At 58.0% G+C, this 24,154-nt stretch overlaps 1 protein-coding gene across 2 annotated transcripts in view; it reads right to left on the reverse strand.

Moving 5' to 3' along the window:
* Positions 1-17,672, reverse strand: part of MDGA2 (MAM domain containing glycosylphosphatidylinositol anchor 2) — a 634,890-nt gene extending 617,218 nt beyond the window's left edge. Inside the window, exon 1 of one of the 2 annotated variants that reach the window (XM_075926141.2) lies at positions 17,062-17,672. In XM_075926141.2, the coding sequence (XP_075782256.1) occupies positions 17,062-17,134 (73 nt within the window). In that variant the 5' untranslated portion in view covers positions 17,135-17,672. The remainder of the gene's footprint in view (positions 1-17,061) is intronic. The other variant, XM_075926142.2, reaches the window with a different exon arrangement.
* Between the last annotated feature and the right edge of the window lie 6,482 nt (positions 17,673-24,154).

Below are 24,154 nucleotides of genomic sequence, written 5' to 3' on the forward strand. Positions count from 1 at the left end.
GCAGGGCCACTGGAGTCTGTGGGCGGGGAGGCCACCAAGCCCGCAGCTGCAAGAGCCAGGAAGGGAGGGGGCTGAACAGCCCATAGCTGGGGGGGCCGGGAGTACCCACAGGACTGCCACCTGTTTTCCTGGGGTTGCTGGAGCTGAAGGCAGTGCTGCCAGGAAGCTGGGGAAAGAAGCCCAGGAGACAGGCCGGCATCCTCCGCCCTCCCCAGACCGGCCCTGGCCCAGACCACCGGCCACCTGGCTAGCCCCCACACAGGAGACAGCCCAGACTAGCCGGCCGAGTACAGACTTTGGCACCGGGCGAGCACCCTGCCGGCTCACCCGAGCTATTCCCAGCGCGCTCACTGGGCTTAGCGCTAGTTCACGTAGCACCAGCGCGGCTTTCTCCCCGAGCCGAGACGCACGCTCCCCGCTGCGGGGCCGAGAACGCGGGGAGGCTGGCCTGTGCCCAGAACCGACCCACGGCGGGATGCCAGAACCAAGTCGCCGACTGCAACGAGGCCCCCAGCGGAGCCCGCACTCCCGCGGCGCCGTCCCCGGCGTGCTGAGGAGAAAAGCCGCCGCCGGCACGGGGGCAGTTCTGTGGCGTTTGCTCGGCGGCCGCCGGCGAGCCCCAACTCTGTTCTGAGCAGCTGAAGAGGGCGGGGGCGGGGCGGGATGCTTAAAAGGTGCCGTCGCGGCCAAGAGGGAGAGAGGAAGCAGGAAGGTGACAAGTGGGAGGAACTTGGAGAGGCGGGAGGAAGCGGCCCAGGGTGCGGCCAATGGATAGGCCCGTGGGTTGGTGAGCTGCGGGAGGCTTCCCCACCAACCGGATGGGGTCGCTGACCCGAGTCCGTAGGGCCCTGGGTCGGGGCTCGGAGCGAGGGTGGCCCCTCCACCTGCCTGGAAAGTGCAGGAGCGCACCACGCACTCCCCGGCCAGGCAGTCGCCGAGTACGGTTTTGAGGGATGTGGGCGACACCGGGGTGTCCCGGTTGACTACTAAAGGCAGGACATGACCCATGCGGAGTCCTCGCCTTTCCGCCGTGAAAGCAAACGGACACACACCCACCACTCCGGCCTGGAAGGGTCTTCCAGCAGAGACCCCTGCTGCCTTTTCAGGGGGCAGCCTCCCCCCGAATTGTTCCCCTAGCCACTTTCGCCTCTACCTGCCCCAAGAACCCCTCAGAGCCGGGAGAGAAAAGTCACGCGCCGTGATGGGTCAGAGGAACCCCAAAGGTGCCTGTGCCTGTTCATATGAACGAGAGCATATTAGGCATTCGGCATGGAGGCACTGGAGTGCTTCGCGTGTAACATACCTTAAAATGGACACCGGCAACCGAACGAGCACTCTGTGTCCGAGGAAACCTACCGGCGTGGGGGATCGTAGTGCGCCCTCGCAGGAGGGCAGAAAAGTGGGGGAGGGGGACGTCCCTCTCTTATTTCAGTGCGTCTCCTTGGAGGGCTGGGTGGCCTGCATGGTGTGGGCGGTTCAGAAACACAAAGCCAGCCAGGTGTGGGGCTCGTTCTGGAAATCAACGGGAGGGACTAGGCACCGGTTATTCGTGCCTGACAATCCCCGGCACCGTGGAGGCCGGCAGCCTCACTGCTCCCCCCGAGAATCATAAGAACAGCCAGACGGTCCATCCAGCCCCATACACTGTCTGCCGACAGTGGCCAATACCAGATGGCCCAGAGGGAGGGAACACAACAGGTGATCCTCACATGATCCGTCCCCTGTCAGCTACCTCCAGACACACAGAGGCTAGGGACACCATTCCTACCCATCCTGCTAATAGCCATGGATGGATCTAACCTCCATGAATCTATCCAGCTCTTTTTTGAACCCTGTTAAAGTCCTGGCCTTCACCACATCCTCAGGCAAGGAGTTCCACAGGTTGACTGTGCGCTGAGTGAAGACCAATGTCCTTTGAATCGGGATTTCAAACCGAGGATGCTGCCTTTGCAAAAGTGTGACTGGCTTGGAGAGCCAGGAGCAGCCGTGAACAACCTGCAGCCGGAGGCCCACGTGCGGCCCTTTGGGGTGGTGCGCGTGTCCCACGAGACATTTTGTTACCGTTGCCCGGAAACCAGCCAAGTCTGTGTGTGGGCTTGGAGGGTTGTTTTCCTACCGGGGTCACCAAAGCGACACTCGTGTAAAGCCAGGGCACGTGAAAGGAGGGGCGTGCGGAGCGCACGCAACATGGGCGGCGAGAGCCGGGCGCTCCCTCGGCCGCCAATCACAGCGCGGCTCCAGTTTAAGTCGCACACCCAGCGCATCCTAGCCACGCCCACGCCGTGAGCAAAACTAGGAGATTGGCTCAGTGGGGACAACAATTCGCTAGCCTCAGCGGCCCAAGAGGGTCCCTGCAGGAGGCCTTCTGCTCCCAGGCACCGGGGGAACCCGCTGTGCTCTCAGCCCTCGACCCCCTCCTTCAGCTGCGCCCATGGGCCCAGGGGCCGCCCCACAGCAGCGAAGTAAAGGCCTGGGGTGGTCGCACCAGGCACCCCCCAAGGATTGCCACAGCCCCCTCCCGCTCCCTAGGCTCTCCAGGGCATGGAGCTCGGTGCCAGCCGGCGCTGAGGCAGAGAAACGGCAGCGAGCACAAGAGCTGGGGCGGGACAGGCCGGCCCTGCACGAAGGGCTGTGGGAAGTGGAATGCCAGGATGACTGGCCTATAGGCATGGCCCGGACAGCGAGCCCCATTGGCAGCAGCCCCTGAACAGGGAGCAGAGGAACCGGTCCAAGCATGCGATGGCCCCGGGTGACACCAAGAGAGTGTTCCTGGCCACGGTCACTAAATACCCATCATCGTATCCCATGACTCGCACCTTGTCCCGTTCTTTCCCCATCTTCCCGCATGCACACACCCAGGCGCACACACACTCACGCGCACTAGGGGTCACCCAAGGAAATTCACAGGTAGCAGGTTTGAAACACCGAAAAGGACGTTTTTCTTCACACGGCACACAGTTAACCTGTGGAACTCCCTGCCAGAGGATGTTGTGAAGACCAGGACTTGATCAGGGCTCATAAAAGAGCTAGATTGGTTGATGGAGGTTAGGTCCATCGATGGCTATTAGCCAGGGTGAGCAGGGATGCTATCCCTAGCCTCTGTTTGCCAGAAGCTGGGAATGGATGACAGGGAGGGATCGCTTGTTCTGACCTGGCATTGGCCAATGTCAGCAGACAGGACACTGAGCCAGATGGACCTTTAGTCTGACCCAGTACGACCCTTGTTACGGTCTTATGTGAAAAGCTGGATTCAACTATTTTTCCTCTGCGTTAGTTTTCCCACTGACTCCGATGAGACTGGATTCTGCCTGCGCGCCTGGCGAGGATGACTTATTTATTTATTTTGAAGTGCTTTCTTCCCGCCCAGCTTCCTTCCAATTCCCCGAGCGCCGCATCAGAGGGAACACCTTGACCCACACTCCGCTGAGCACCAAACCGCGTTCTCCTGCGGAGACGCCAGCGATGTGCTAATCAGCCACTCCAGAGAGCGGAGCAGAAACGAGTGGAAATGTCAAGAGGATTGTTTTGGAGTTGTCGCCGTCTGACTCGGAACGCAACAGGCGGCGGGGTAACACCTACGCGGAGTTGTCAGTGGAGAAGCTCTGCTAGGGACACAACAGGGCTGCCATTGCTTCCACCCACGGAGGACGCGGCCCCCTCTCTGGCTGGAAACTTACACTATTTGAATGATATTTATCAGGTGGAAAACTTGCTCCTAGTGGCCACCTGCCTGGAAAGCATTAGACACCAGGTGCCCCCGGTCTGTTTTCCTGGCCAGCCGCGGACACCACTCCAATGGTCTTTGTCTCTACTACCCGCCACAAAATGCTCCACTACAAGAGAGACAAGGTGGGAGATGAAACGGCTTTTCTTGCACCAGCTTCTACTTTTCTCGCACAAACTTCTGAGCTCATGGTGAGAGGGACTGTGACGGGGCACCGAGACCCCGCACCCAACCCCCAAGACTCTGTGCCCTGGGAGAAGGGCAGCAGAGCACCTACCGTCGCCGTGCCGGCGGCTCACGCACCGCGGCTCAGCTGGGCGGCACCGCGGCGCGGCTGAGCAAAGCCGCGACTCAGCTGATTGGCGCCGCCGCCCACCTGGAGAAGCACGGCGGCACAGCTGAGCGGGGCGCGGCCCCGCCAGGGAGGCGGGGAGGAAAGAGCACGCGCGACGGCGGACACAAGAGGGGGGCGGGGCGCGTAAACCCTTCCCCCCGGGCCGGCGGGGATCTTTAAAAGCTGGCCGGCCGCCAAGGAAGGGGGGAGCGCGAGGAGGTCGCGGGAGTACCCCCGAGTCGCAGGAGGAGCCGCAGGGATGCCGACGGTCTCGGCAGGGGGAAACCGGCGGCAGAGGAGTCGCGGAAACACCGACGGCCTCGGCAGGAGGAACCGGCAGTGGAGGACCGACACCCTGGAGCCGGGGTAGGAGAGAGGAAGGAAGCAGCCCAGGGCAGGGCGGTGAGATAGCCCGTGGGCTGGTGTGTTTAGGGGCACCCCCCCCCCACCAGTTGGACAGAGACTTACGGGTAGTCTCCATCCTCATGGCCCTGGGCTGGGGCCCGGGAGTGAGGGTGGGCCCGGGTCCCCCTTCCTTCTCTCCCCCCGAGGGAACCCTAACCATAAACAGGCTCGTCGCCCGAGGCTACACGAATTGCCCGAAAAGATGAGTGACCGCTTCCCCCCCCCCCCCCCCCCGAGACGGACCAAGGGCGGGGCCACGGTCACACGGACACAACAGCACTGCAAATTCTAAGGGACATTGACCAATGGCGTAATCCTGCACTGCTGACTCAGATAACACTTAGTAACACTCCTGTGCAACGACCCGTAGAATTCAAGAATCCCAGGGCTGGAAGAGACCTCAGGAGTCATCGAATCCAGCCCCCTGCCCAAGGCAGGACCAACCCAACTCAATCACCCCAGCCAGGGCTTGGTCAAGCCGGGACTTAAACACCTCTAGGGATGGAGATCGGGGATGTTAAATATCGGTGAATTGAACAGTCGAGTAACCTCTTGAATTCTTATTGGTTAGTCGACTGTTTTATAGTCCCCGAGGGTGGGGATGGAAGCCAGGGTGCTCTGAAGGAGCCTCCTGCCACTGTGCTGCTGCCTCTGTTTCAGAGGCAGCAATGTGAGGTGCCAGGAGGGAGCTGGTCCACAAGGGGAGCCAGTTTAAAAACCGGCTCCCCTCGCAGACTGGCTGCCTGTCGCCCCCCACTGCTGCCTCTGATACAGAGGCAGCGGCGCAGGATGGCAGCAATACCCGGCGCAGAGGAGTACCCGGCCCGTGAGCTCCTGGACGCGGCACGAACTAGAACTGAGCCGGGCTGCCTGCCCGCCTGGCTCCTAATACTCTTCTATCGCAGAGCCGCAGTGGGGTAGGTCCCAGACCCAACATGAGCCAGGACTGAGCCAGGCTGCTGGCCAGCCTGCTAAAACATTTACTGGCAGGTGGAGAGGGGGAAACGCGTGTAAATCTATAGTATTGACCTATAAGCTTTTGGGTATTGGTTAATCAGTTACTTGACTACACTATTACAGCCCTTATAGAGATTCCACCCCCTCCCTAGGGAACCCAGCCCAGTGCTTCCCCACCCTCCTAGGGAAATCGTTTTTCCTAATATCCAACCTAGACCTCCTCACTGTAACTTAAGACCATTGTTCCTTGTTCTGCCATCTGTCCCCACTGAGAACAGCCTCTCTCCATCCTCTTTGGAACCCCCTTCCGGTCGTTGAATGCTGCAGTCAAATCCCCCCTCACTCTTCTCTTCTGCACACTGAACAAACTCAAATCCCTCAGGCTATGTCTAGACTGCAGAGTTTTTCTGGGATACCAGAGGTCCAAGGAACGCATCTGCTTTTCCGAATTTTTTTTTCCCAGAGGTATCCCGGAAAAACTCTGCCGCATCCATGGAGCAGGTCTACTTTTCCAAAAAAAAAATCAGAAAAGCAGACGTGCTTTTTTCGGCATCCTTGTAAACCTCGTTTTATGAGGAAGAAGGGATGTTCCAAAAATGGATTTTTTTTCCCAACATTTGGCCCAGTGGAGATGGTCCAATGGCGGAAAAGCCTTTTCTGAAAAAAGAATCGGAAAAACATACGCAAATTGCAAAGCGCAATTCGCATATCTTTTTCCAATAGAATTGTGTAGTCTAGACACAGCATCAGCCTCTCCTCGTAGGTCATGTGCTCCAGCCCCCGCATCATTTTGGTTGCCCTCCGCTGGACCCTCTCCAACGCGTCCACATCCTTTCTGTTACAGGGAGGGCCCAGAATTGGACGAATTCTCCAGATGGGGGCCTCACTGTCACATTACTGAATTGGAGGGAAGCAGCCAGATCGCTGCTGCACCCCTAGGTGGGGGTGTTGGCCCCAGAAATTGGTATAAAAGGGAGCCATGTGGGGTATTGAATGGGAGCTTATTGTTTGCTGATCTTATGTACGCTATTTATGTGAGTATATAATGTCTGTGTGTGTAGATAGGAATCTGTGTGGAAGCTGAATATTTCTCTGAATGTGGTTAAGCATTGCTATGGACAGGCTGAGTAGCAAAGCCCTGTGGAACAATGACTCTCAATGGGCTATGGACACACCCAAAGAATGGGGGCTGTCATCTGAGAGCAGCCAGCAGGGAACATAGAGATTGGCCTCAGACCAGGTGACTTGCTGCATACAAGAAGAGGCCAGGAAGGAGTATAAAGAGGCCATGCGGTCGATGCCATTTTGTTCTCAGCTCAGCACTTCATCCCAGAGGCAGCATTGCAGGGATCAAAGAGCCCAGAAGACCTGTGAACCCATCCTGACCATAGGATGTGCAACAAGAACTTTTAAACCAGCAGCTGTAACGTCTCTGCTAGAGCCTGCATCGAGGACTGGGAGATTCGGTGCATGTAACGTACTGTACTTTAACAACCTTACTCTCATGCTTTTCTTTATTGTAATAATAAACCTTTAGATATATATTCTAAAGGATTGGCCCAGCGTGATTTGTGGGTAAGGTCCAGAGGGTAAATTGACCAGGGATCTGTGGCTGGTTTCTTGGAACCGGACAGAACTTGTTCGGGGTAGGTGGGATTGGGTGCTAAGACCCCCCCACCTGTGTATGAGGCCCGGGGCCATCTGGGGCACGGATATTGCTGGGGTGTCGGCGGGGTTTTGCTCGGGAGGCTTCAGGCAGGCTGCTGAAGCGCTCTGTGGGACTGGTTTGTGGCCTGTTTGGAGAGGTCACCAGTCTGGGGGCTGTAAGGAGCCCTGGATTTGAGCAATTCGCCCTGAGCGGGCGCCCTCAGCTGTGCCCAGACACGGCCCAGTCCGTCACACTCACCCGTGTGCCAGGACTGCAGTATGCGTCTCTAAAAATAGCATTTGACTCCTTCTGCAGTCAAAGGGCTGGTTCTGATGCCCACTGATAGTTGACAGGAGCGTCTCTATCAGATCTACCCCCAAAATTCATTGAATCGCTGTGAAATGGTGTCCCATAAACCAATCAACGTTCCAATAAGCTGATGGTCCAGCCTGGATCATATTGGTGCCGGCACAAAACCAGTGTAGCGGAGGGCAAAACCATGCCAACGTGTTCCTCCCAACGTGAAAAAAACCATGTCAACGTGAAAAAATCCAGTGCACCGGTGCATTTCTTCCCCGTCAAACGCTGCAGCAGGTGGCCTACTGCATACTAGCGCTGGCGCTAGTAACTCCAAGAATAAAACTCGTTTGTAAAGCCGTTTCTTTTCATTAGTGTTGGGTAATGGCCAGGTGGAGGGGGCAGATTTATTTTTCTCTCTGTCCCCTTTTTCTATGTGCGTTAGTGTCCATGCCGAAAACGAAATCCTCTCCCGGCAGGAAAGGCATCGCGGCGATGAAATACGCCAGGAGGAGAGAGAACGGACTTCAAGGGAATCGCAGCGGGCTGAGCGAAGAGTTAACCTTCAGGAGGCTCGGCAAACCGTCCCGGAGTTTGCGGCGGCCGAGCACATCAGCTGCTTAGAAATGCACAGCACTGCAGCCCGACATAATACCTTGCCTGTTCTCTAGTGAGGCGGCTTTGTGGGTCTCTGTCGCACAATATGCAGAATTGTACAGGGTTAAACCATATGATACAATAACAGCATTCAGCCATGTGCCCGATGGGGCACAGTGCTTCCGAAAACCAACTCGCTCAACCAAATGGATCACACGCCTTGGAGGCTGGGGGAGTCAGAGGAAGGTTTCGGACTGGAAGCGCTAATCATCAGCTATCTTCCTGTCTCCTTAGCTAACAGGGAACATGCATTGGGGAAGGGGGTGTCCCTCCCTTAAGGGGGGTTTGCCCCCTTCTTCCAGCCTCGCTTGTTTCACTAGCTTCACCCAGAGTATTCGGTGAAAGCAGGGACCGCTCTGACGTGCAGACATCAAAAGCCAACAGGCAATTTCCTTCCCTGTGTAGCGGCTCGCATGCAGCTAAAAGCCGAAAGGAGCAATGCAGCTGACCAACGGTCGGTTTTGGACAAGACGTGACCACCCGTTTATTTTCGCTACAGGATAGTCAGGCCCCAAATCAAGTTGCCCTACAAGCCTCCGTGCTTATTTTTGTAGCCTGATGGTAAATGTGCGTCTGTAACACACACACAGATTTCAAAATTAAGCCTGTGGGATAAGGCTTTTAGCTGGTGTTAAAAAAAACCAAGCAACCCCACAGGAGCGATTTTTCTAGCGTTTTGTGTCAGAAATGCTCGTCCATCTGTACATGGGTGGTGTATATGAGAGGCACGGCCCCACCCCTTCTGCCGGGGCCCCGCCCCCACGGGAGCCAGCGGGGGCTGCAGCTTTCAACGGCAAATGCTTCGATACAGCACTGTGTGTGCGTGCGTGCGTATGTGTGGATACAGCACCGTGTGTGCGTGCATGCACCATGTGCGTGCATACCGTGCGTGTGGATACAGCACCGTGTGTGCGTGCGTGTTTGTACCGTGTGTGTGTGTATACAGCACCGTGTGTGTGTACGTGCGTGTGTGTGGATACAGCACCGTGTGTGCATGTGTGTGTGGATACAGCACTGTGCGTGTGTCTTTGTACCGTGTGTGTGTGTACCGTACGTGTGTCAATACAGCACCATATGTGCGTGCGTGAATACAGCACCGTGTGTGCGTGCGTGTGTGTGGATACAGCACCGTGTGTGCATGCATGCACCATGTGCATGCATACCGTGCGTGTGTGGATACAGCACCGTGTGTGCGTGCGTGTTTGTACCGTGTGTGTGTGTACCGTGCGTGTGTGGATACAGCACCGTGCGTGTGCGCGTGCGTGTGGATACAGCACCGTGTGCGCGTGTGTGTGTGGATACAGCACTGTGCGTGCGTGTTTGTACCGTGTGTGTGTGTACCGTACGTGTGTCAATACAGCACCGTATGTGCGTGCGTGAATACAGCACCGTGTGTGCGTGCGTGTGTGTGTGTACTCTGTGTGTGCGTGTACCGTGCGTGTGTCGATACAGCACCATGTGTGAGTACTGTGTGTGTATTTACACGGATTACATACACCTACTTCTCTTTATAAGAAGAGTTCTGATTCTCACCCAGAGCTATTCACACTCCCCTCGTACGGCATTTCGATGCCTACGAATTGACGGACCTTTGTGATTACCAAGGGCGATGTCTTTCCTGGTCCTGGAGAAAGAGCCCAGGAGTAACCGCAGCAAGCCAGCAGAGACAAGGTGTGCACGAGACGCGCCAAGAGTCGGTCGTTCACTTGGTGTCGAACGTGCTGGCGGTAAGGCCACCGAACACAGAGAGGAACCACGCAGAGGGCAGCCAGTAAAACCCACCCTGCGTGGCAAGATGGCTGCTCCTGGGAAAGACGACCTGTAAGCCGCGACAGCGAGCCTCTTCGAATTTGCAAGGGAGCCTCTCTCCCAGCCACCCACCCACCCAGGCGGTTTTCAGGCAGCCCCGGTAGGCCCGGGGAAGCCATTGCTGCATTTCTACGATATGTCTCACCGAGACGAGTGTAGCTGCTTATCTCGAGTTACTACGGTAACTCGGGGAATTGGTGACAGAGTTGGAACTGCTGGCTCTGGTACAGCCGGTAAGCATTTGCGGCAACTCCTGACACTTGGCAGCCGGTCACCCCCTGCCCAAGGCTGAGAGGGGGGCTAATTTGGGCAGTTGCCCGAAGTTGTGTCATTTCCTCACAACAACTCCATTAGGTGCAATATTGGGCAGAAGGTTGCGGTTTGCCATCAGACTTTTCAGGATAGATTTGCAGTAATTTGCTACGCTTTTCTTCCCTCTGCTGCATGCCACACACGGGAGCACACGACCCTAACTCATCCTGGGTTAGAAATGCCTGGCACCCATTTCTAACCACTCCAAAAGCCAAGGAAATTCTGCATCCATGGCCTAAAGGCCTTCTAAAAACTTAACCTAAGAATTTGATTCGCCCATCTTTATTATATCCTTCATCTTTATGGAACACGATTTTTTCATAAGAACGGCCAGACTGGGTCAGACCAAAAGTCCACCCAGCCCAGTGTCCTGTCTGCCCACAGTGGCCAATACCAGATGCACCTGAGGAAGGGATCACAACCTGTAATCCTCAGGTGATCCTCCCGTCACCCACCTCCAGAGAAACAGAGTCTAGGGACACCATTCCTACCCATCCCGGGCTAATAGCCATTGAAGGACCTAACCTCCATGAACCTATCTAGCTCTTTTTTGAACCCTCTTGAAGTTCCAGCCTTTGCTGCATCCTCTGGCAAGGAGTTCCACAGGTTGACAGTGCACTGAGTGAAGAAAAACTTCCTTTCATTTGTTTTAAACCCGCTGCCTATTCATTTCATTTGGTGACCCTTAGTTCTTATCTTGTAGGAATAAGTAAATAACTGTTCCTTATTCACTTTTCCCACACCAGTCATGATTCAAGTTATCTAACAACAACATTTGGTGTTCATATTCAGCCGTCTCACCAAGACATTTTTATACCGTTCGGCAATTCTAATATAGAATAAAAATATGCAACGGTAATGTTCCGAGTACTTACTTTTTATGCTTTAGTAATCACACATGGCATTCAGAGATACATAATTTAAAGGGGGAAAGGTACAAGCAGCACTTGAGTTTTTCAAAGAATCATTTTGCAAACAATCAGCTAAAATCAATAAGAGAAAAGCCCCATTTTTTCCCCCAGTCCTTTTGGATCTTTGTATTACATCGGTCCAGAGACTAGGGACTGAGCTAGGAGTCAGGGAGATTTGAAGTTTGTTCCTAACTGTGCTGCTATCTTTACTTCGGCCAAGTTGCTACACCTCACTGTATCTGCATGTGTAACCCAGACCCCTAGTGTGGTTCACTGGCCCATGGAGGGGCACTTAGACCATTTAGGGTGAGAGCTAAGAACAAGGGAGCTCTACAGCCTAAGCTGAGAGCCAGCGGGCTTTAAAGCTCAAACTATTGAGGCCTCTGCACCAAGCTCCAGTCAAATCCACCGCGTGGTGGTTACATATGCCTACCACCTCTTCTGTATGGCATTAAACAGGAACATAAGAATGGCCATGCTGGGTTAGACCAACAGTCCGTCAAACCCATTATCCTGTCTGCCGATAGTGGTCAGTGCCAGGTGCAGCAGAGGGAGGGAACACAACAGGTAATACTCAGGTAACCCTTCTCCTGTCACCCGTTTCCAGAGAAAAAGAGGCTAGGAACACCATTCCTACCCATCCTGGCTAATAGCCATTGGTGGACCTATCCCCCATGAATCTATCTAGCTCTTTTTTGAACTCTGTTAGAGTGATAGCCTTCACCACATCCTCTGGCGAGGAGTTCCACAGGTTGACTATGTGCCGAGTGAAGAAAAACTTCCTTTTATTTGTTTTAAACCTGCTGCCTAGTCATTTTATTTGATGATCCCTTAGTTCTTATATTGTGGGAATAAGTAAATACCTTTTCCTTACTCACTCTTTCCACACCAGTCAGGATTTTATAGACATCTATCTTATCCCCCCTTAGTCTCCTCTTTTCTATGTTGAAAAGTCCCGGCCTTTTTAATCTCCCTTCATGTGGGACCCGTTCCACACCCCTCATCATTTTTGTTGCCCTTTTCCAAACCTTTTGCAATGCCAATAGATCTTTTTTGAGATGAGGTGACCCCGTCTGTACGCAGGACTACACGACTGCACACCAGAGAGGTTTACACGAGTCAGTTACAGTGCAACACATCCGTTCACGGTCCAACTCACACCTCCAGAGTGTGGACTGTCCTTCGTCCGTTTTCCAGGCTCACCTGGGATATTAATAACAATTTCATCTGAACTGGCAAACTCAGGCTCCCCAAGTTGAATTCTTGGCCATGGCATTGAGCTGCGAATAAGTCAGCCCACATCTCTAGGCCTCCATTTCGCCCTTTGTATCATGGGCCGTGTCCAGACTCAGGGGTTTTTTCGGGAAAAGTAGCCTTTTCCCGAAAAAACTTCCCCTGCGTCCAGACTCAAGCCGCGTTCTTTCGAAATTATTTCGAAAGAACGCGGCTTTTCTTTCGATGGCGGTAAACCTCAATTTACGAGGAAGAACGCCTTCTTTCGAAAGTTCCTCTTTCGAAAGAAGGCGTTCTTCAATGTAAATAGGCCGTCTTCGAAAGAGAGCATCCAGACTCGCTGGGCGCTCTCTTTCGAAAAAGCGGATTTCTCTTTCGAAAGATCCGCCTGCAGTCTAGACGCGATCTTTCGAAAGAGGCTCTTTCGAAAGAGCCTCTTTCGAAAGAAGCCTGCAGTCTAGACATAGCCATGGGGACACGGTCTGACAACAAGAGCTAGGTATTCTTAGGACCAGTAACGCTCTCAAGTCCTCACGGTTTCAAAGAAACGCCCAAGCCGATTTCTCTTCAAGTCAGGAGACATTCAAAAGTGCCCCGAAAGGAAAAGAGATTTCTGTGCCCACCACAGCAGTCAGGTCTCCGGGGGCATGAATGATTGCTATTATTTATCTACTCATTTCAGGAAGCGGGAGGCCACCCTGCCCCCAAGTGATTGCAAGGGGACAGGCCCCGCTGTCACGGACGTCAGCAGAAAAAGTCACATTGCGCTAGCGAGAGTTTTCCAGGCAAAGGCAAAAAGGCAGATTTGGGGTACACGGCGCAAAGGTACCCGGGTCACTCCCAATGGGGTTCACACGAGCTGCGTTCTGACGGCTGCAGTTCAAGAGAAGCAGAGTCAGGCAAGGGCTGAGCACCCTCTAACGTCGTGACACCTGTGAGACCGGGGTTTTCTACTGGGCTATCTGGAACACTGTGTCGGCCAATAGCGAACTCTTGGAACAAACCATCTGGCGTGGTTTTCCAGGGGAATACAAGGGAGAGGTAAATGCACATTTTCCAGGTTCCAGTGATACAAAAACCCGGCCTTTTGAAGCTACACCCGGAGAAGGGAGCTATTGTCTGAGGATCACCTGTTACACGATCCCTCAGGCGGGGTGGGGAACCTCTCCCCCCGTCTCCCCCACCCGCTGCCCCACCACGGGGCTGGAGCACACAAAATCGACTAGCTTGGAGCCCCCTACAGTCCGGTGTGGGAGGAAAATATAGAGAATGTCTTTTTCCATCTCAGTCTGGGGCCACATAGAATCATAGAGCTGGAAGAGACCTCAGAAGGTCATCAAGTCCAGCCCTCTGCTCTAGGCAGGACCAATCCCAACTCAATCAACCTGGTCAGGGCCTTGTCAAGCCGAGACTTAAACACCTCTAGGGATGGAGACTCCACTACTTCCCTAGGGAACCCGTCCCAGTGCTTCCCCACCCTCCTAGGGAAATAGTTTTTCCTAATATCCAACCTGGACCTCTCCCACCACAACTTGAGACCATTGCTCCTTGTTCTGCATCTGTCACTACTGTCACTACCGCACATCAGTGCGGGTTTCTTTTTGCTTGTTTGTTTCTCACTTGTGTGCACACCCCGACTGATTTTTCTGTGGGTCAGCGGCCCCTGACCCAAGAAAGGTTCCCCGCTCCTGGCCTAAAGAAAAGGCTACATTATTCACAATTGTCCTGGTTCTGAATTTCAGACACTTAGGAACTTGTAACCCTAGGGAAAACCCAGGTCTGGGTTTTAAATGGACTGACACCTTCCAGACAGAGTTTGCGTGCTCACTGCTAAGCTGTTTTCACACATATGTAAAGACTTTTATTGTTTGAACATGCTTTCCTTGTTAAGCTTTCTCTTTAAGAATATCTGTGCTTGCTTATGAAGAGAGGTGCCGTTACATAAACTGCAGGCCCGTTATGCTGTTCACAGCTGCTGGTGAGAAAACTAGTTTCAGATGCTGGTCTGGTTAGGCAGGCTGGCTTGCTGGACTATCACAGATAGGGAACTGTGCAATCCCAGCCAGGAGAGACAGAGAGATGAGTCTCTGCCCACGTGAGGTGATGGCAGAGGCGGTTGGAGCCTAGACCATGTGCTCCCCAAGGAAAATTCACATGCCGGTGCCCTGAGCTGGTACTTTAAAAATGAGACCACCCGCTGCAAAATAAAACTGACTTTAGTGTATAACTTTGAAAATACCTGTATGTGCTTACAACCCAAAAACCACCGTGTCCCCCCACGTCTCTGACTACCCTGGTCCATAACAGAGACCACGTAGATGTGCATTACAAACTGACAATACATTTAACTCTTATTTATAAAAAAGCCTGTCCCAGACGGGCAATCTTGGTTTTTTCAGCAACAATTTCAGCGGAATTCGCAGCATCCAACTAAGGGCACAATCCCACACACGCTCGGGTATCATATACGCGCCTCAAACACTCTCCTAAGCCATGCGGAAGCTGATGTTCCAAGAAATCCAACCAACGTTCAGCCCTTCGCACGGGAAACGGATGGCCGCCCCGGCGTCACACCGCGTTCAACGCTTCCACGCAAACGCTAAGAACGCCCCTCAGGGCCGCTGCCAATCTGTGGACTTGCATCGGATTTCAGACACCGCAAGTTTGCGGGCCGGCGGGCGAGGGACACGAATAGCCCTCGTGCACTCGTGCGAGGGCGCATGTGTCTGGAGGGAAAAGCAGGCAGTAGCAAAACTACCATGATTCCTTACTCGCATGATTCCTTACCACGGCATGCTTGTGGGACTGGGAGACAGGAAAGCAATGTCACCGCACTGAGCACTGCTGCTTACATAATGTGGAGCCGTTGCTAGAAATGCCGGCGAGAGGCAGAGGAGCAAACTGAACCCGAAGCAAGCGAGAGCAACTTCTCCTGTAGCCAAAAGGTTTTTACTTAGACCCTGAATTCATATGACCAGGACCCTATTTCGTCCCCCGCCACCCACTGATGTCAACGAAGGGGCCCAGGTGTCGAGGGGCATCAGATACACCCCTGAAGTTGGCATTGTCCTAACGCAGCCCCCGCCTCCTCATACCCCCCTTTTCCTTGGGCTTTTTTGCTTTTGTTATGTCCCTGCTGTCTGGTGGATGATGGCTGCATATCGGCAGAACCGTGTTCTCCTGGGAAAATGCTGCATCTACTCTACCTGGTGTGCGTCTCTTCCACTCCCTTCGGTCACTAGATTTAATAACCGGCCTATGGGCTACAGAGAGGCACCTGAAGGGGGTCGGGCGGCAAGAGGGGCTACAACCAGCCTAAATTTTGGCCCTGCCCGTGGACAAACTGCTGGCAACCATCTCATCTGTTTCCTCCCAGCTGCAGAGCAGCTGCTGAAATGCCCATCCACTGGCGCCTCTCAAACCCGGCTCTCGCATCGGGCCCCCTCTTTTAGGGTTTGACCCGGTGTGCCCTGCTGCCTGAACGAGACGTCCTGCCTGCCCCGCGAGGGAGCGATTCGCAAGCCACGGCACAGACACGGGAACGCGGCTCGTGGGGAAACACACGCGCCGACCGTGCAGGGTGCCCCGTCCATGGATCCCGGCGGGGGCTGGGCCGGCGCGATTTCCACGGCAGCCCCTCGCTGCCACGCACCAGTGTGCTCCCCTCGCCACGGCTCGCTGGGCGATGTGTCTCCTCGGAATCGCGCCGGGCCAGCGGGCGGGGGCAGCATTCCTGACACCGGGATGCTGTTGCCAGGGAAGGCGGGTGAATGAGTGAAAGCCAGGGAGGGGAACGCCAAATAAATACATCTCCAAAATCCTCGGGGGGGGGGGGGGGGGGGCGCTGAGCTAAGGGCAGGCTCCTGGCAGCGCTGGGGGAGCAGCAGTGCAGCTGGCTAAAGGAAGGGGCTGCCCCCCCCAGCTCCCAGGACCTCGGGCAGACCCTGGGCTGCACTTGGCTGGGGACGAGAAGCCTCGCAGCCCTTGGATCCCCGAGTGCTGCAGACGCGTGGCTCCTCCGCACGGCCGCAGCCGGGGAAAACTGCCGGGTCCCTCTCCCGGGGCTTTCTCCGCCTCTGCTGCGGCCCCAGGGGCGGAGGGGAGAGCCACGGGAGCCCCGCTCCTGCCCTCCCCCCCCCCCCAGAAGCGGAAAGCTCCCGGCTCCCCGCGCCAGCCCGGCTGAACCGAGCCCGGAGCGCGCTGCCCAACCGCGCCTCGCTCCGGCGCACGGACTCCGCTCGCGTCCACACGGGGCCCACGGGCTGCCCGCGGGGGGCCAGCGTGTCTCCAGGCGCCAGGGGTCCGACTCCCCCCCCCCGCCGTGCTGCTTGCAGCGGGGGGGGGGGGAGGGTCCCCCCAAGCCTGGACTCCGCGGCCGTCCCGCTGCCCCCCAAGTGCCCGTGGGAACCCGGGCTCGCCTCGCCTGCCAGTGCTCATGGCAACGGCGGAGCCCGGGAAGCGAAGTGCCCTGGCCCCGCACTTGGCGAGCTTGGGAAGCGAGCCGCGGCTCTCCGGGGAGGCGGGGGAGGGAGCGGGGGGGACCAGCGGGGGGGGGGTGTCGGGAGGCAGGAATCCAGGGCTCCTCCATCCGCACAGTAAGTTTGAGCCGCCCCCCCCCCCCCCGATAAACCTCCCCGGCGAGGGGGGGGGGCTCGGATCTTGCATTGCGCCTCCCCAACCAAGCGTGGGAGCCACCGCGCGCCCCGGGGTCCGTCCCACGCCCCCCTCCAAGGTCGGGGGGGGGGCTCCCGGCCGGCCGGGCTCAGCAACTCACCGTACACCCCTTGGCCGGCGACCCCCTCCAGCAGCACGGTCAGCAGCCACACCAGCCCGGACACTACATCCATCTCCGCGCCCGCATCCACATCTCCAGCGCAGGGCGCAAAGGGGGCGCGGGACCTGCCGGCGGCCAGTGCCCGGCCCGGGGGCTCCCAGCCGGCCGGGCGCTGCGATCCGGGGCTCCGCTCCGCCGCCCCCCAGGGCGCCCCCTCCGCGGGGCTCTCGCGCCTTCACCGAGGCAGGGGCCGGCCGGCTCCGCGCCGCAGCAGGACCCAGGCGCCCGGCGGCTCCGCGCCGCGGTCACATGCCATCGCCGCGCCGCGCCCGGCGCATGGTGCGCGGGGGGCCCGGGCCGGGAGGCGCCTCCCGCTCCCCGGCCGCTCTCCGGAGGCGCAGCCCGCGGGGCGAGGCGAGGCGAGGCGGCCCCAGGCGGCGGCGGCGGCGGGCGAGGCACCTGCCCGGGGCTGCGGGCGGCCGGGCTGGGCGCGTGGGAGCGCGGCGAGGGGCGGCCGGGGCGCGGGCCGGTCACGTTGAGCTCTACGTGCGGGGAGCCGGGGCTGGGGAGCCGCAGCCGGGCGACGTCAAAGCCTGCGTGGCTCCGCGGCCGCCCGCCCGCCTCCTCCTCCGCCCCTTCCCCGCGCCGGCGCCGAGCGGCGGGGGCTGGACGCGCCGGGAGAGGCGCTCGGGGCACGGGCAGCGCCGAGGCGCGCGGGGCCCCCCAGGGCACAGAGCCCCCCAGCGCCCCCCAGGGTACAGAGCCCCCCAGCGCCCCCCAGCGCCCCGAGCCCCCCAGCGCCCCCCAGGGTACAGAGCGCCCCGAGCCCCCCAGCGCCCCCCAGGGTACAGAGCCCCCCAGCGCCCCGAGCCCCCCAGCGCCCCCCAGGGTACAGAGCCCCCCAGCGCCCCGAGCCCCCCAGGGTACAGAGCCCCCCAGCGCCCCGAGCCCCCCAGGGTACAGAGCCCCCCAGCGCCCCGAGCCCCCCAGCGCCCCCCAGGGCACAGAGCCCCCCAGCGCCCCGAGCCCCCGGCGCCCCCCAGGGCACAGAGCCCCCCAGCGCCCCCCAGCGCCCCGAGCCCCCCAGCGCCCCCCAGGGTACAGAGCCCCCCAGCGCCCCGAGCCCCCCAGCGCCCCCCAGGGTACAGAGCCCCCCAGCGCCCCGAGCCCCCCAGCGCCCCCCAGGGTACAGAGCCCCCCAGCGCCCCGAGCCCCCCAGCGCCCCCCAGGATACAGAGCCCCCCAGCGCCCCCCAGCGCCCCGAGCCCCCCAGCGCCCCCCAGGGTACAGAGCCCCCCAGTGCCCCGAGCCCCCCAGCGCCCCCCAGGGTACAGAGCCCCCCCAGCGCCCCCCAGGGTACAGAGCCCCCCAGTGCCCCGAGCCCCCCAGCGCCCCCCAGGGTACAGAGCCCCCCAGCGCCCCGAGCCCCCCAGCGCCCCCCAGGGTACAGAGCCCCCCAGCACCCCGAGCCCCCCAGGGTACAGAGCCCCCCGGCGCCCCCCAGGGTACAGAGCCCCCCAGCGCCCCGAGCCCCCCAGGGTACAGAGCCCCCCAGCGCCCCGAGCCCCCCGGTGCCCCCCAGGGTACAGAGCCCCCCAGCGCCCCCCAGGGTACAGAGCCCCCCAGCGCCCCGAGCCCCCCGGCGCCCCCCAGGGTACAGAGCCCCCCAGCGCCCCGAGCCCCCCCGGCGCCACCCAGGGTACAGAGCCCCCCAGTGCCCCGAGGTCCCCAGCGCCCCCCAGGGTACAGAGCCCCCCAGTGCCCCGAGCCCCTAGTGCCCCCCAGGGTACAGAGCCCCCCAGCGCCCCGAGCCCCCCGGCGCCCCCCAGGGTACAGAGCCCCCCAGCGCCCCGAGCCCCCCGGCACCCCCCAGGGTACAGAGCCCCCCAGCGCCCCGAGCCCCCCGGCACCCCCCAGGGTACAGAGCCCCCCAGCGCCCCGAGCCCCCCAGCGCCCCGAGCCCCCGGCGCCCCCCAGGGTACAGAGCCCCCCAGCGCCCCGAGCCCCCCGGCGCCCCCCAGGGTACAGAGCCCCCCAGCGCCCCGCAGCACCCAGAGCCCCCCAGCGCCCCCAGGGTACAGAGCCCCCCAGCGCCCCAAGTCCCCCAGCGCCCCCCAGGGTACAGAGCCCCCCAGCGCCCTGAGCCCCCCAGTGCCCCCCAGGGCACAGAGCCCCCCAGTGCCCCCCAGGGTACAGAGCCCCCCAGCGCCCCGAGCCCCCTAGCGCCCCCCAGGGTACAGAGCCCTCCAGCGCCCAGAGACCCCCAGCATCCCCAGAGCACAGAGCCCCCCAGCGCCCCCGAGGGTACAGAGCGCCCCGAGCCCCCCAGCGCCCCCCAGGGTACAGAGCCCCCCCGAACTCTCCAGCACCCCCCAGGGTACAGAGCCCCCCAGCGCCCCGAGCCCCCAGCGCCCCCCAGGGCACAGAGCCCCACAGTGCCCCTGACGGCATAGAGCCCCACAGCACCCCGAGCCTCCTGGTGCCCCCCCAGCGCCCCCGAGGACACAGAGCCCCATGAGCCCTCTAGCGCCCCCCAGGGCACAGAGCCCCCGAGTCCCACTAGAGCCCCCCATGCACAGAGCCCCAAGCTTCCCAGTCCCCAGAGCCCCCCCAGAACCTCCCATGCACAAAGCCCCCAGTGCTCAGAGCCACGGAGCCCCAGTGCGCAGAGTCCCCCAGCCCCCCAGCCCCCTCAGAGCCCCCCAACACTCCCCAAAGCCTCCCAGGGCAGAGCTCCCAGCACGCAGAGCCCCCCAGAGCCCCGAGCCCTAGTGCACAGAGATCCCCAGTGTGCAGAGCCCCCAGAGTCCTCCAGAGCTCCCCGTGGGCGGGGGGAAAAGGGGCTGGTGGGGACCCCCTGCCCTCCAGCGCCAGTGGAACTGGGGCTGGCAGCGGTTCCCTTCCCTTCCCGGCTCTCAGCCTCCTCTCCAGATTACTCCCGGGATGTTGCCGCCAAGGTGCCCCCTAACCTTTTCCATCTGTGTGCGGAATCATTTTTGTGCATGTGCGGCTGCGCACCCTCAGCAGCAGCAAGGAAAGGAGCTGGGCGCACCCTGCTAGCCACTGGACCCTCTGGGGCACGGCTGGGATCACTGGGTGGCCCCCTTCTCCACGGGGCTCCCCTCCGGGAGCAGCTCTTCAGCCAGGAATTGGGAAACAGGAGCCGCGTGTGTCCGGCGCAGCGCCGTGGGATCCCATTCGTGGCTCACCCTCCCCAGCGACCCCGGCACGGCCCCAGGCTCTGCTGAAGAAGGGCCTTTTCTCCATCAGCGCCACTGCTCGTCCACCCTCTTTAGAGTCCTCATCGAGTCCAGCCCCCTGCCCAAAGCAGGACCCACCCAACTCAATCATCCCAGCCAGGGCTTGGTCCAGCTGAGACTTAAACACCTCGAGGGATGGAGATTCCACCCCTGCCCTAGGGAACCCAGCCCAGCGCTTCCCCACCCACCTAGGGAAATAGTTTTTCCTGATCTCCAACCTAGACCTCCCCAATGCAACTTCAGCCCGTTGCTCCTCATTCAGCCACCACTGAGAACAGCCTCTCTCCAGCCTCTCTGGAACCTCCCTTCAGGAAGTTGCAGGCTGCTCTCAAACCCCCCTCACTCTTCTCTTCTGCAGACTAAACAAGCCCCAATCCCTCAGCCGCTCCTCGTGAGTCCTGTGCTCCAGCCCACATGGTCTTTTCTTCCTTCCTATATTACATCTGGGTTGCGGTGGTCCCGTTGCTCGGGATGCTGTGAAGACTCGGCAGAGGAGGAAAGCCTCCGTCCCAAAGAGTCCACAGTTCAGGCTTAGGGCCTGACACAGCCGGGGGGTGAGCTGGAGACGGTATATAAGAACGTACATAAGAACGGCCGTACTGGGTCAGACCAAAGGTCCATCTAGCCCAGTAGCCTGTCTGCCGACAGTGGCCAGCACCAGGTGCCCCAGAGAAGGTGGACCGAAGACAATGATCAAGCGATTTGTCTCCTGCCATCCCTCCCCAGCCTCTGACAAACAGATGCCAGGGAAACCGTTCCTACCCCCTGGCTAATAGCCTTTTATGGACCTAACCTCCATGAAATTATCTAGCTTCTCTTTAAACTCTATTATAGTCCTAGCCTTCACAGCCTCCTCTGGCAAGGAGTTCCACAGGTTGACTACACGCTGTGTGAAGAAGGGGGTTGAGCTGGAGACAGTGGGGCAGAGAAATGGGCCTTTCACTCAGCTTAGCACATGCCTACCCAGAGGCAGGGCCTCCCAGGGTGCTAATCCATCTTCCCTCCCTTGCGGCCAGTCCCGTCGAAATGGAGCCAACTCATGAGGCATGTTCAGCCTCCCGGTATAGGGAACGGGAGAGCTCGGACGGAGAGCTGGTGTCTCGGGTCCCAGTCCTGTTCAGGAGCTGGGAGCGAATGGGAGGTGTCTGCCAGCACCCAGAAACACAAGAGACCCCCGTGAAGTAAGCCCAGGGGAAATTTGAACATCTTTCTCCTAGACACTGGAGGAGGAAGTAGTTGTATAGGTGGCCTTATCTGTCTGGGATAACTGCCTAGGAAGGAGTCCTGCAGAAAGGGATCTAGGGGTCAATGGTGCACAAACTAAATCGGAGTCAACAGTGTGACCCTGTTGCAAAAAAAAACCCCAAATATCATCCTGGGCTGCATTAACGGGAGTGCTGTGAGCAAGACACGAGAAGTCGTTCTTCCACTCTGCTCTACGCTGGTCAGGCCTCAGCTGGAGGATTGTGTCCAGTTCTGGGCACCGCATTTCAAGAAAGATGTGGAGAAATTGGAGAGGGTCCAGAGAAGAGTAACCAAAATGATTAAAGGTCTAGAATGGATCCGTGAGAGAAGACGGAAGGAATTGGGTTTGTTTCGTTTGGAAAGGAGAAGACTGAGAGGGGACATGAGAGCGGTTTTCAACTATCTAAAAAGGTGTCTCAGGAAGGAGGGGGGGAAATTGTTCTCCTTGGCCTCTGAGGATAGAACAAGAAGCAATGGGCTTAAATTGCAGCAAGGGAGGTTTAGGTTGGACATTAGGAAAAACTTCCTGTCCGGGTGGTTAAACACTGGAATAAATTGCCTAGGGAGGTTGTGGAATCTCCATCATTGGAGATGTTAAAGAGCAGGCTAGAAGACAAACACCAGGGCTGTGTCTAGACTGGCAAGTTTTTCAGCAAGAACACTGACTTCCTACTGTCTGAAATCAGTGCTTTTTGCAGAAATACTATGTATGCTGCTCCCATTTGGGCAAAAGTCCTTGTGTGCAAAGCTTTTGCGCAAAAGGGCCAGTGTAGCCAGCTCAGATTTGTTTTGCGCAAAAAAGCCCCGATTGTGAAGTTTAAAACAAATAAAAGGAAGTTCTCTTTCACACAGCGCATAGTCAATCTGTGGAACTCCTTGCCAGAGGAGGTTGTGAAGGCTAGGACTAGAACAGGGTTTAAAAGAGAACTAGATAAATTCATGGAGGCTATTGGCCAGGATGGGTAAGGAATGGTGTCTCTAGCCTCTGTTTGTCAGAGGGTGGAGATGGATGCAGGAGAGAGATGGCTTGAGAGATGGTTCGTTTCACTCCCTTTGGGGCACCTGGCATTGGCCACTGTCGGCAGACAGGATACTGGGCTAGATGGCCCTTTGGTCTGACCCAGTATGGCCGTTCTTATGATGCTGCCGCAGCCCAGCGCAGGGTGTGACGAGGGTCCTCAGAGAGATGCTGGAGACCATGGAGCAGAACGAAGGTGGGCGAGACACCAGCCAGGCAGCGGTGCGCTCCACAGACAAAGCTAGTTCCCGGCACGACCAACAGGAGGCGCCGTAGAGGGAAGTCGACCGGACAGTAGTGAAGCCGGCCTAGCTTTGGTCACACCTGGCAGCAGGAGAGAAGGGCGCTCGCTCCTAGAGCGAGCTGAAGGAGTCAGGGAAGCGTTTTGCCTTTCCTTAGCTAAAATTTTGAATTTGGGAGTTTCCCACTCACCGCGCCTGACAACATAGGCTGGGGGGGAGGGCGGTTCCTGTGCATGGCCATGCATCCCTAACCACTAGGAGCTAACCAGTTACCTCTCAATGCACCAGCAGGCTCTTTTGGCACTTCAAGTTTGTTTTGCGCCACAGCTTTGCAATTACCATCCTCTCTTTGGATCTCCAAAATCAGCAGCATGGCACAGACCTCTACCATGTGAGCTAAAGGAATGCTGAGAACTAGGGGTCATCACATGAAATGAATAGGTAGCAGGCTTGAAACAAACAAAAGGAAGTTTTTCCTTCATGCAGCGCACAGTCAACCTGTGGAACTCCTTGCCACAGGATGCCGTGAAGTCTAGGTCTTTAACGGGGTTCAAAAAAGAGCTAGATAGATTCATGGAGGTTAGGTCCATCACTGGCTGTTAGGAATGGTGTCCCTAGCCTCTGTTTGTCTGGAAATGGGTGACAAGGGAGGGATCACGTGAAATTTCCCTGTTTTGCTCCCCCCTCTGGGGCACCTGCCACTGGCCACTGTTGGAAAACAGGACACTGGGCTAAATGGATCTTTGGTCTGACCCCGTGTGGCCGTTCTTATGTTCTTACCTCTACGAACTAGCTGCTGCAGTCAGCTGTTTTATGTTGATGAAGCAGCCACTAACGCGGGACATGAACACTTTGCTAGTGAACTGTTCACTATAAAAGAAACACGACAGAGATTACAGCCCAACCTTCACTTCCAGACACACGCAACGTCTCCGTCGTCAAGGTGAGTATTCCCGGCCTCAAGTTAAATATTCTTGGAAATAAATTCAGGGCTGGTGCCTAAATATAGACTCAAATACACAGGGCAGGCAGGAAGGGTGAGAAAGCATCAAATCCGACCCCTGTTCTGCTGGTGGACCAAGTAAACCTCCAGCCTCCTGAGGGGTGTTTGGCCAGCCTGTTCTTACAAAGCTCCGGTGAAGGGGAGCCCACAACCTCCTTTGGACTCCCCTTTGGTAAGGTTTGTTTTAATGTCTAACCAAAGTGTCCCGTTACTTCTTGTGTTAATTTCCGTGCTTGTGGAGAACAGTTGATCACTGTCCTGGTTATAACAGCTGTTGTCGTACTTTGCGGCTATGTCTACACGGCCCCCTCTTGCGCCAAAAAAA

The sequence above is a fragment of the Pelodiscus sinensis genome, chromosome 5 (assembly GCF_052426305.1).
Source record: "Pelodiscus sinensis isolate ZL-2025 chromosome 5, ASM5242630v1, whole genome shotgun sequence".
Taxonomy (NCBI): domain Eukaryota; kingdom Metazoa; phylum Chordata; order Testudines; family Trionychidae; genus Pelodiscus; species Pelodiscus sinensis.